Raw genomic sequence first — 12,918 nt, forward strand, 5'->3', positions numbered from 1 at the left:
GAAATTGGGTTATGAAAATAACCCAGCATTTTTTACTGTGTGTATATTGGATTCTTTAGGAAGCATTGCAACAAAATAAATATCTAAAAAAGTGTAAAAGTTAAGGATGTGCTTATGTTTTGAAGAATAAATAAGAAATATCAGCCAGATTTTTGAATCAGAAAATTTTCCCTTGACTGTCTCTCTGTGGAAAATGTGTGTTTTCCCATTGATTAAATGCATTAAAAACAGAGAACCTGCTGTACATTTTTTAAAAATTATGTGAACGGAACAGATGAGACCTCCAGGTCTTGCTGGGACATTAGTTCTTTAATCCTGGAAATGTTCATCAGGTGATAGAAGGCCGACTTTGTAGCTGTCTTTATGCGTCTCTGAAGGTTCGGATCTGAATCCGTCACTACGCTCAGATTTCGGACCTGATCGCTTTGTTTCTACCACAAATCTGTTTCCTCCCACTGCATTCTGTAAAGTGAAGTTGGTTTTCTCTGCAGTTCAACAGTAAGGAAACTCTGGCCGCTGAGTGGGCGCGGTACCTTTCCCATGTTCTGTCTGGACCGTCCGAGTTGCACTACATCTTACAAAGCGTGAGGACCTTAGACCTGACAAATGTAAGCAAACATAGCCAGAGTTCTGCTTTCGGCTGCTTGCTTCTTATCTTGCACTGCTGATGATGAGACAGGATGTGACTCTGTGAAACGGTCCTGTGGTGTTGTGTCTCAATAAACTGTGCAAATATCTCCAGCTTGCATACTTACCTTGCTTACATCTTGATGCTTGTTAACATAAGCAGGATGCAGTGACTTGAAAATCATCTACATTTTCTTTTGAATCAAAAATCCTTCATATTTCCCATAATGGACTTTAATGATTTAATAATTTTTAGTAAAAAAAAAAAAAAAAAAGAAAGAGGTTTCCAGGAGACAGCACTGAAAACCAAACCAAAACCACAATCTACAAGTTTACAAGCGACATTTTAATACGGTGATGTAGTTAAATTGTTTTGACAATTAAATTTTTTCAGAAAAAGTCAGATTACGTGGATTCATTACACATTAAGTAAATGTTTTTTTGTTTTTTTTGCCATTTTGATTAATTAATAAGTCCTTCCGGTTTTTCACAAATCTGCAAAATTCACAAAAAAATCTACAAATCTCCCCCGATTTTTACTGCAAATTTTCTCAAAATTGGTAAAAAAAAAAACCATTGAGTTTAAGTCACTGCTGCCTCAGCCTTACTTGATGTCAAGTTATAATCCATATTTGATATGGGGAGTAAAAAGAAATTACATTTATGCATTAGCACAAATATCACAAAAATTTCTCACAAACATATCTAAATTGGCACCACAAAATCTACTATTTTGATTGCAAAAAACCCACTAAAACAAGGAACAGTTTAATTGGTTTTACCAATTATTCTGGCACAACTGGCCCTTTAAGAGCATCTGGTTTTGATATGGCCCAAAATTAAAATGAGTTTCACTCCTCTGCTGTATGTGATCGATTAAATTAAAAAAAGTCTATTTTAAACAGAAATAACATTTTTCTGAAAAACATGTTCATTTCTTTACACTGAATATCTAGTTGTGGCTCCTTTTCATTCAGTTTGTACTTGGCCCCCATCTGGGTCAGTACTTTATAGAGCCATATTCAAGTCTTTGGTGTGTCTGTCAGTTTTGTGTTTCTGAAAACAGACACGCCAAGAACTCTTAGAAAAGAAAATACCATGCCGTTTTCCATACCATACTCTGTTTAAAAAATTTAAAATCGCTTTTCTTCCACTTCACAATTAGGTCTATGTTTGTAGCTGATCCCATCTGGGTAGTTTTCTTCCTGCAGGGCCTGAAATGTAACTATTTTCACGTTTCTTCTCAGGTTGACCCACTTCTTCTCCTCAAAGCTGCCCTCATTCTCCAGGCGTGCCAGCGCTGCCCCCTGGTGTTAGCAGGCTGTGTTCTTTTTAGAGGGAGGTGAGCTGGCATTTTAAGAAGGCAAACCTGATATTTGTTGTCTTTTTTTTTTTTTTTTACATATATCTAACGTTTTATTTATATCTTCAAGAGTTGTCAGCACACAGATGCCTCCACAGCTAACAATCAAGGTCATGGTTCATGAGAGTGAAACGTTCACTAAGGTAGGAAATATTGTGTTCAAATGTTGCCGTAATCAAGTGCCACTAAATACAGTATTAGAATAGTTGGAGAGCCTTGGGAAGAAAAAAGAAACATATAGGTAGAACTTAACATATCATTTCCCTCATTCATCTGTTAAGATACTAAATTTATGGTCCACTGAAAGTTACTAAGGCAGAGGAGCAATCCCAAACCATAACATTTCAACCATCATGCTTAACAGCAGTTTCTTCCTCTGGAATCTATCAGTCTTTTTTTCTTCATTTGGCCAAAACAAATCTGGATCATGAATGTAAATGACCAGGTCTTTTACTTTTGTGTCGTATTACTTTGTAATATTCTAGGCTCTCTCCTAAAAGGTTTTTCTACCACTGGATTAGTATATGTCAAAAATGTTTCACAATGTTTCTCACAGCAGAACATGTATAACAGCTGTTTCTATCCACTCTAAAGATTGAAAGAAAGATAATTGTTGCTCATTTAGCGGAAGTTAGACGTGTGAGGGCGTCTTGGTGGTCCATCTTAAAATCAATATTTCATGTTTTGCTTCGCAGTAATGCGGCTGTTTGGCTCTGTTGATTTGATGGCAGCCCCTTAGGGACAAGTGGATGGAAGGCAAAGTGCTAGATTTGTTTTTTGTAATGGTTTCTGCTGTCTTGGCGTCAAACAGTTTCAGATTCTGACAGTAAAACAACCACGAGAAAGCAACTATTATTCCTATAACAGATTTATGACATACATTTACTATTTAAATTTGAGTAGTGTTGTATATTTATCTGATATCTTAACATGTGGTTGCAAGGCATTTCTCCAAAATTTTATTCTCTTGTTGCTCTGGTACTTTATTTTTAAGTTTTCAGAAAAAAACTGTACAACATTTTGGTATCTTAATATTAGTAACTAGCCCATGTTCATTACTGTCCTTTGTATATTTTTGCTCTGTCATGGAAGCTGGTTTAGTACTAAACGTGGTTGGAGGTTTAGTATTTTGCCATAACAAAATTTTCATTTATATGTTGTGACAATAATGTACAAATTAGATTTGGACAGACAGACATATATTTTTGCTGATAGTGGGTTCATTTGAAGGTCTAAAGAATTGGCTTGGTTTTTGCCAGATCTTTAAAGAATATTTTAAAACATTAAAACTTATTTTAGTTGACAACATGGAAACTAAAAATCTCTTTACAGTTTTTATTCATAAAAGTGCAAAACACCAAAATAAGACTTTTTTTTTTTCTGTAATTACTGTAGATTTAATCCACTAGCATACCATGTGTCTAGCTAAGCTAGGCTAAACAGCTAGCTTAGTAGCTTTTAGCCTCTCAACAGATGCTCATTTTATCTGTGGTTATATTAAAGAATTCAGTTCAAAACCAAACTATCATATTAGTAGGAAATCAAGCTACTGTTACTTACTTTATTTTATGAAGACACAGAGGTCGAGTGGAACGAGCACGCCGCCATCAGACGGCGGGCTGGTTAGCTCCACTGCTGTGTTCCTGACGCCCTCTGAGCTTCAGTACCTGCAATCTGCTCCTGTTGACAAAATATCCAGGTAGTGTTTTCCTTTCTTGCCTCATGACATGTTTTCAAGAATCTCAGATTAGAGTAGAATTATCCATTTCTGCCCTGTCAGTGTAATTTTAGATTCCAACTCAAATTCAGATTCAAGCAAAAAAGTCAAAACTCGTCTATCTTTTTACGTACGTCTCACTGTTCACTGATTGTAATCAATGTCAATGTTATCAGGGATTATGAGACTGTTTTGTTTCTCTATCCACTAAATAAAAATTATCTTGCTAATGCAAAGTATAGTACATTAATGGGTAGATCTAATTAGTTTTGAACTTGATGATGGTAGGATTAATACAACCCTTAGAGAATAGCTCCATGTTGTTTCCCCTCAAAAATGACTTTTATATTAAAAAAGATCTGAAATGATCATTACAGCTCATCTGATATGGACCGATATATCCATATCAAAAAACTGGTCACCCCAAGAAAATTGTTGCCCTGGGCTACTGCCCCATAAGCCGTTTCTAAAGTCTGGCTTGAAACTTGAAGCCATGTCGCTCTTACCTCACCTTTGAACACATTTGATTTAGTCCGACGTCTTAAAAAGAGAGCTTTGACGGTTCGGTTTTCTTCCCTCAAGTTCCTACTCTGCTCCGGAGAAAGACACTCCCCCAAAGAAGACCAGGCTTTCCAGAACGTTATCGGACACCCCATCCTCAGAGTCGACGCCGTCTCGTCCAGCATCTTGTCAGTCCCCTCAGAGGGCGTCCTTCAGCCCATGCACGTCGGGCTCCGAAGACTCTGTGTTTAGTCCGGCTCCGTCACAGGGTTCTTCTGCGGATTCCCCCAACCCGTCTCCTCTGTCACCGATCCGCCGTTTTTCTAATGGCGGGAACGCTGATCAAGCTGAGGAAGGAACACTGGACGAGTCGCACCATCACAGTCTTCACAGCGACGGAGGTGGAGTTAGCCAGATGCCCAGCGAAGGAGATGGCTCGGCCTTCGAGGAATCCCTCCATCTTAATGGCGGCGCCGCCAGCGAGACGACCGATTGCGGGAACGCGGCATCTCGTGACGAAAAAACAGTCTGCTGCAGGAAGGCCAAAGGTCACAAGGCAGAGACAAGGCAGCCTCCTTCTGGTTCCTGCTCTTTCGACAGCCTGGAGGAGAGTCCTCTGGTTCCCATGGCGCTGTACGTGCACCGGGTCAACAGCCTGGTGCTAGCTCTGCTGGTGGACCCTCGTTTCATGGGCGACTCTGCCTCCATGGAGGAAGTGGTGAGGAAAACGACTTCTGTATGTAGACGGCATTCTCAAGCTTTTCCTGACATTACGCTGACCCTGTCTTTGTGGCATGTGTCCAGAACCACAGCAGCCTGGCTTCGCTCAATGGACTGGAGGCCCACCTCAGGACCGTATCTCCGGTGGCCCCAGATGCTGCGGGGGCGTACTTATTCGCCCATTACGACTCTATCCAGAGCACTCTGACAAGTAAGACACGCACTTCCATCTTCCCGGTTTGAACATTTTCTGCCAGAGAGAGCACAAGCCGGGATCTGAGGAGGGACTCTTGTCTTTGAATGAGCCAACGGCTAATTAGTAAAACTGTGATCAGCATTCCTTTGTGCAGCAGACATGCTCAGGCCCGGTTAATGGTCCTGTGTCATTGTGTGTCTCTGCAGCCAACGTGTCTGGCCGACCAGGGGGAGTCCCGGAGCATCCCTTTGTCCGAGCCACATCGCTTCTCCACTCGCATTTCTTTGACACTGAGACTCTGCAGGAGGCTATTATAAGGTCAGCACGGCTGAGGTCGGGGGAGGGGAGTTTTTTTTTTTTTGCCATGTTTAACATTCATGATGTACATTTTTTACTGCCTTTTCTTAATGGGGGAGCATCATGTGAAATTGACTTTTTTAGCTTTTCACTGTGTTATAATGTTCTTTCATCAGCTGGAGTGTTACTTTGATTCATTAATGCATATTTGAGAAATCTTTTAATCTCCACGGCAACCATTCAGCTGTGTAAAACGCCTGGGTGGATCTAGTGCCACCTTCCAGGTGCAGCTCCTCCTCAGAGCTGCCGTTTCCAAGCTGCCATCTCACGGCACTCACCCCACTCAGCTCCTTCAGACTAGTCAGCAACAATTAGCAAACACTTGGTGAAACTCCAGCTGCTGAACTCATTACAGGAGTTACTAATCAGTGAAACGCTGATTGAAACGTTGTTAAAAGGTTAATAGAGGAGCCATGTTTTGGTGGCCTCCTGCAGGCTAGTGTTTCAGAAAGAGCAGGAGTTTTAAAAGAGATGGGCCCAATTTCAAGGTGCTGAATTACAAAGTAAAATGTCTTTTAAATCATATTTGATATATGGAGCATTTTTATCACAACTGAGGTAACGTAGCTGCTTAATTGTGCTATAAAATGGCACTTATGTGCTTGGAAAATACACTATACTGCCCCTTTACATTTAAAGTTTCAAGCAGTTGCTTTGCTTCCGTATGCCGAGGGTTTCATTGTTTCTTGTGCTCATCGTCGCCACAGGAACGCCGGCACAGCTGTGTACGGCACCCGCAGCGTGGCGCAGGAGACCTACTTCCAGCAGCATTGGGGAACCATGAGGAACTCGGGCATTCCCAACCAGCAGGACAGCGCCTTCTCGCTGCCCAGCAAGGCCCGGCACAGACTCCTCAAACACGGGGTCAAGCTGCTGTGACCCCATGGACGGCAGGATTCAGAACTCCATTTAACAAATAAACTAGGAAAAAAAAAAAAAACGCTTAAGGATTTTGATCAAGCTTTTGAACTTTATAAAAATTATTCTTTCATTCCTGCTGAACTTCACCCGAACACACTGACTGTTCTACGGTAAGATGTACTTTGTTTTGAAACGTTATTACTGCCTTAAATATTTAAACAGGAAAGCTAACGGTGCCTTTTTTCCACATAGCAATCTATAATGCGATGTAGATTGCTATATGGGTTTACCGCTGCTGTTTAGATCAAAGCATAGTCAGGTTTTAAAATGGCCTAGTCAAAGTCTGACCTAGAAGACGTCACAAAATGTTCAGTCTTAAGATGTACAAAGCTGGAAGAGACATTCCCCTTAACCCCTGGAGCAAATGCTCTCCAGAATTTTGTTAAAATAATTATTTTCCTCCTACTTTGTAAACGTCTTATTGGTTCATTGTGACAAAACGTGACAAATGTCAAGAGGTGTGAACACTTTTCCAAGTCGCTATCGACTTTTAGTCCCAGTTTGGGTAATTTATACATCGTTGTACTGTAATATAGTCTCATGTGGGCTTGGTGCACGTCAGCTCTTATAGAATTTGATTGCACACTGTACACACTGTGCTCCATTGTTTTGCTGGTGATACTTTCTGTTTTGCTCCTGTATTTTCTTTTTCTTCTCACAAGATAAAAAGCGACGGTATTTTTATAGCCTAGACTCAATCACGTTGCTTTAACGAATATCACACACTTGTGTTTATCGGTAATAAAAATATCAAATATTTCTCGCTGTTGTTTTTATTTAAGTGACATACTGTGATCTGTCAATCCCCTGGAGGAGTTGCAGTAAATGACACAGACTTCAGGCTTTATGTGAGGAGCTTTTGTCTCCTCATGTTGAAAGCTGCAGGGACTGGCATGTGACCCTCAAATTTTACCTCCATTTTTTTCCCCTCGTTTATTTTCCCAAAGGATTCTTAAAAAAAAAAAAAAAAGCAGCAGCATGATGTGTGAATTTACTCTTTTTTCTGTTTTCAGTCCCAATGCTCAGTGTTTTAATGTGCCGTAAACAAGCCTGCTCCAATCGCGGACTGATTAGGGTCATTAGCTGATTGGCTGAATTTGAATGGACCCGGTGGGCGCGCTTCGGGGCGCCTCATTATGCAGGCGCATTAGAAGAAAGCAGTGGGGGTCAAATGAGTAGTTAAGGCGCAGGGACAAAAAAAAAAGAGAGGGGCAGGCACCGTGAGGAGGGTCGAGATTCAAATTCTAAGTAACGAGCTGCGTCCATTGTCAGTGGGGTATATAGCGCGGGGGAGAGAAGTCACGGTTCAAAAAAAAAAAAAAAGCGCAGAGAGTTGAGGGTGTCATCATGGCCGCTTCGAGCTGCATGTGGATTGTTTCTGTTATTATCTTACTCACAAGCGATGCTGGAGCTTTAGGTCGCGCAGTGGACTCCTTCGGATTTCTGCTACAGTCTCCGCGAGCCCGAGATGGACCATTTGGAGAGATTTTACGCACGGACGGAGTGAGGCGGTGGAGGCGCGGGGTGGCCGCCGAGACGCACGGGGAGCGCTGCGCGGAGCTGGGAGCCGCCTGGCTGGAAAACAAGCGGCCGGCTGCCGAGCGCGGAAGCACCGTGCTCCAGCTGCGCGTGCGGCCCTTTTCCCCTGGACCGTCGCGAGGTCTGGTTTTTCCCGGGAAGTCGCTTTTCAGCTTCATCCGGCGGGTTTACCGCTGCTGTCAGCAGGGACTGGGCTGCAGGAGTGTCAAGGGGATTCAAAGCAGACTGAGAGGAGGTGAGGAAACGCGGTCAGCGATACTATAAATACTTCCGGTTCTTGGCTATAGTTGGACACAAACAATTTAGAAAGACAAGCTAATGTGGTTTTGATTTTTGGCCCATTGAAGGAGTACCAGGAGAGAACCCGATGATGCACAGGGAGAACATACAAACTCCGCTGGACCTTCCTCCTGCCAGGAAGCTGCTCCGCTGTGCAGTCCTGTCCGGAAATTTTATTTAAGACTAAATAATAAAAGAAATGGCAACGATGAGGCTCTTCCACTAAAATTTGTAATTTTCTTTTGACAGAACTTTAGATTAAAGTCTGAGTAGCAATAGTAAAAAAAAAATAAAAATAAAAATCTTCCAGTCTATCCTAAAACAACCCTAATTTAATTTGTTAGCACATGTTTTATTACATGTGATTTAGAAATGCTGCAGCTTTCCTCATTTTTGACCCAAGTTTGTGAACCTGAGTTCAGGCTGAGAGTGAGTGACATTTAGGAAGCTTAAAAGTAAATAACAGATATTTAAATAAATGAAACGCAACACCACAAACTGTACTTCCTGTAGTCTGTAACTGCAATGCAGGATTTAGTCAAGACTGACTGAAACAGGAATTTAGTTATTTTATTGCTTACTTTATGGAGTACACACACTCCAAAGTACATCTGATTTGCATATCCTACACTAATAAAAATGCAGCAATACCAAAACTCCACATTTCATATGAGCCTTTGAGTTTTATGTAAGGTGTTGGAGTGCTTGTGGGACATGTGTTCATTACAAAAAGATCCTAAATCTTTGGGCCTCCACCTTCAAAAAACTTGGAGCCCTGGGCTAGTGCCATAAGGTCTGACCCAGTTCTCAATCCTAACATTTGAAATGCAAACGTGGTCATTTTTACGTCTAGCTGAGAACCACACTGGCACAGTGTTACAGTCAAGAGTTGTTTTTTTTTATGCAAAAATGTAACGCATCATTTTATTCCAAGCTTAAGTGGATGAGAAGACTCCAGAGAGGCGTTGTGAAAGAGGAAATGATGCGTAGCAACCACATGTGAGAAAGACACAGGCCGAACAATGGTGAGCTCATAAATGCCACGAGTTGGTTTTGAGAAAGAAGAACCAAACGTGAAGCGGCGCTTCACAGTGTGGATGTTGAGGCCATGATTACTGCAGCTGAGATGACCGCTATGTCATCGGCATACAGAGGAATCCTAGCCGAGTCTAATGCTCGCCATAAATTATTCAGGTTTCCAGTAGAGATTAACAAGGACGTTAAAACATCAACACGGGGTGCTGTCATTTTCCCTCTGCTTAACATAATTAGAGAGATAATAAATCAATTGTATATAATTTGGAAAGAATAGAAATTGTGAATGTGACAGACTGGCGACCTGTCCAGGGTGAACCCCGTCTCTCGCCCGGAACGTTAGCTGGAGATAAGCAGCAGCAACCCTCCCAACCCCACTAAGGGACAAGGGTGTAAAGAAAATGGATGGATGGATAGAAATTGTGACGAATAAAAATTAGATGCATAAATATGCATAATGTGAGACATATTTGGATTCTTTAACCTTTTATGTTTGACATGAACATTTCACTTCAGACAGAATGAAGTTGATAGAAATATTTATTCATGAGTTTCTTCTGCTGTTATTTTGTGTATCGGAAGCTGAAAATCGTGGGAATTCGTGGTTTGGGTTTTTGACAATCCTTTGAATAATCAACATTGTGATTATTCCTGCTGCACATTTTCCTACCACGCTTTTCCTTTGGAATGAAATCCTGGACTGAATGCTCTGCTCCCTCCCCCTCCAGCTGCAGGTGTGGAGTTCGTCCTCACCAGGGAGATCTTAGTGACGACGGCCTCCAGAGCTGAGCTTCATCTCCACCTCTCCAACCCGATGCGTCTCGACATCAGCCCAGTCATCCCCTTCATGGCGAAGAGGAATTTACCGACGAGGTAAGAAAAACATGACTCTTCCTGTTTTAGATGAGATGTCACACCTTTAGGAACAAACTGATCCTGGATGTGACGTTTCTTTGCGATGCAGGTACAGCGTAGCGTCACACGGTGACGCAGTGGAGCTGAGAGTGGACCTCCTCTTCCTTCTCCGGCTCCTGCAGGAGGCGGCCGGCGACGGAGGCCGAAGTCACAGCTTGGTAGACGCGCAGCTGGGGAGACTGTTGTCCAACGAGGACAGAAAGACGTCTTTAGGAATTGTGCAGGACGCCGACGGAGAAGCGTGGCATGATAGGAACAATAGAAGTTTGGCTCGGGACGTGGGCCTGGTTCTGGGCTGCAGCCGGGCCGGATCGGGGGTCCCCTGTGAGAGTGGGGCTGTTCAGCTCTTGGACGCTCCCTTCATGGCTGTGTTTTACACATGAAGATGGGACTTTTCAGTGTGGAAGCATTTCATCCATCAGAAAAGCTAAAAACTTTAACAGTATTACGCACTTCAATGTCAAGTTTTATAATTTATATTGGTTTTGCAAGCTAAATATATATATATATATATATATAAGTATTTTATGTAAATGTTTTGTTCTAAAAGTTTATTTTGTCATTCATTGGTGATAAAAGGTTCTGGAAAAATGATGTGTGGTCTTCTTGGCTACCAGATGTTTCAGTCCACATTGTTCAGCTTATTTAAGATATTAGCTTCTGATTAAAGACTTGTGGAAAAACATGGTGAGAACACCTGAGCAAACGCAGCGTGGGAACAGGAGCTGCGACCTTGACAGCCTCAGCTAAATTCATGTTACTCTGAAGAAGAAAAAAGATCCAACACTAATATGTACACTTGAATCGCCATTAGTTGGTGTATTATTGGAAAACCAAATTAATTTCAGTACTTCTAACAAAAATAAGTGATTACAATTTTTATTACAATTGTATATTAGAATAATTTTGTAAACCATAAAAGTAGCATTTCACTTAAGAAATGACTGAGGGTTTTTGAGACTCCACACAGAAATTGTTTCTCCAAGAAATAAAGGCACGAAATAATTGAGAATTTTTCCTCCTCCCCATTTGCTCAGCAATAAATACTATATTTTAGTAAGACTAAGCCGTTTCTCAACAGAAGATGGACAACTTTTTGGGTTTTATTTAGTCTAGAAAATCTGAGTCTATTCCCAGCAACAAAAATGAGAACTTAAAAAAAACCCCCATGGAAATAAAGCACATAACTAGCAGAATTAATGCAATCTTTTTACCCCTTTTCATTTTTAGAAAGAAGTTGCTGAATGTTTATAGCCCTACTTGTTATAAAATTAAATATTCATTTTGGGTAAATTTCTAACTGAATTTTGGGTTTTGATCAGAAATACTACAAATCAACACACCAAGTTTCACTTTAATAAAAATTAATTACCGGAATACTTTGATATCATTTTGTCTGCATCAGTGCTAGATGGGGTTCAGTTCACCGTGTTCAGACGTGAGCTGCTGGTGGAAAAAAGGTGAGGCGAACACCTGAACAAACAGGAGATCCGACATGTACTCCCTGATGAACTCCGGTCCGAACAGTTACTCCGACACATTCAATCTCACCGGAGACCCAAACAAAATGAAAACAGTTTGAGGCCAAATTCTGATAAAAATAGCACATTTATTAAAAAGATACAGCATAAATCAGCAATTTTTTCCCCCATCTTGCATCTTGAAATATGCCACATCTGCGTCACAAGATCAGAGGTCTTACAAATATTTCGTCAGTCCACCTGCTGCTGCCGCTCCCTTCTCGGACGTTTCTCCGACACGTGTATCTACAGTATGACAGGATGCATGTAGCAACAATCTCATTCTCTCACACAATATCACTGCATGACCCAGCAGCGGACCTGGCTGATGAGCGAGCCGTTCTGCTCTTCAGCTCTTCACTCACTGTGAATGAGTCCAATTCATTCAGCTAATCTGGGTGGAGGGGAGGATGAAAGTAAAGATGTCAGTGAACATTTGTTATTACTAACACGAGTTGTTCTGGCTTTTTTTTTTTTTTTTTTGTTATTCTGCAAGGGGGGGGAAATGGGTTTTCAAAAAGAAATCTGAGGACATTTTTCGATCAACTCGTTAATCAGGTGAGATGAAGGAAAATAAAAACATATCTGAAGTAGAGATGCACAGATAGGTTCATCAGGGAATCGGCTGATTTTTCCTTCCGATCAGCAAATCTGGTTTTCCTCCCATTTATTAAATGCAGCAAAACCAGGAACTGAAACCAGTATACAAATGGTAGACTAAATGGAGGCATCAAATAACATGCTGTTTTTGAACTTAATAAAAAAAAAATAGGAATCTGTGCTTTGATGCATAAATGATGAAAAATTATTTTCCGTTGGAGTAATTTTTTCTCCCTCCTGTGGTGCAGAATAAAACAAAAAACAAAACAAAAAAACCTATTGGGAAATGTTGAAATCGGTATCAGCAAGGGAAATCCAGGTCGGTTCATCTCTAATTGAAATCAATCTTGACTGACTGCATAAAAGAAATTAGATGGAATGATGACATTTCTTTGGTTCCTTTGTGGCAAGAAAAAGAAAAAGACAAAACAAACTCCAGTCTAGTTAATTCAGCTGAGATGGACAGACAACAACAGGTCCTAGAAATCAGAGGGGATGGATTTTCTCTCTCTTTTTTTTTGACTGGCTTTGCTCCTTTGTAAAATTGAGGTCAGTGAGTGTTTAGGTGTAATAATTCTGCTGATCTGCTTCTTAACACGCGGAATGAGAAATCCCTGAAAACTGTACG

The 12,918-nt window shown here is 41.2% G+C and overlaps 2 protein-coding genes across 2 annotated transcripts in view; both read left to right on the top strand.

The window, feature by feature from the left end:
- The window catches only part of hps4 (HPS4 biogenesis of lysosomal organelles complex 3 subunit 2), a 14,164-nt gene extending 7,003 nt beyond the window's left edge, over nt 1-7,161 (top strand). Inside the window, exons 5-12 of the mRNA XM_015027746.1 lie at nt 492-608; nt 1,875-1,969; nt 2,061-2,133; nt 3,565-3,689; nt 4,290-4,926; nt 5,013-5,139; nt 5,331-5,442; nt 6,189-7,161. Coding sequence (XP_014883232.1) covers nt 492-608; nt 1,875-1,969; nt 2,061-2,133; nt 3,565-3,689; nt 4,290-4,926; nt 5,013-5,139; nt 5,331-5,442; nt 6,189-6,360 — 1,458 coding nt within the window. The 3' untranslated portion in view covers nt 6,361-7,161. The remainder of the gene's footprint in view (nt 1-491; nt 609-1,874; nt 1,970-2,060; nt 2,134-3,564; nt 3,690-4,289; nt 4,927-5,012; nt 5,140-5,330; nt 5,443-6,188) is intronic.
- A 274-nt stretch (nt 7,162-7,435) lies between these two features.
- LOC106944771 (uncharacterized) lies at nt 7,436-10,696 on the top strand. The gene is made up of 3 exons (XM_015028018.1): nt 7,436-8,176; nt 9,984-10,128; nt 10,220-10,696. The coding sequence occupies exons 1-3, from the start codon at nt 7,750-7,752 to the stop codon at nt 10,551-10,553; spliced, it is 906 nt and encodes a 301-aa protein (XP_014883504.1). The 5' UTR covers nt 7,436-7,749; the 3' UTR covers nt 10,554-10,696.
- Nucleotides 10,697-12,918: the final 2,222 nt, after the last annotated feature.

The sequence above is a fragment of the Poecilia latipinna genome, unplaced genomic scaffold (assembly GCF_001443285.1).
Source record: "Poecilia latipinna isolate Pla-1442-1.1 unplaced genomic scaffold, P_latipinna-1.0 Scaffold8, whole genome shotgun sequence".
In the NCBI taxonomy this organism is placed as follows: domain Eukaryota; kingdom Metazoa; phylum Chordata; class Actinopteri; order Cyprinodontiformes; family Poeciliidae; genus Poecilia; species Poecilia latipinna.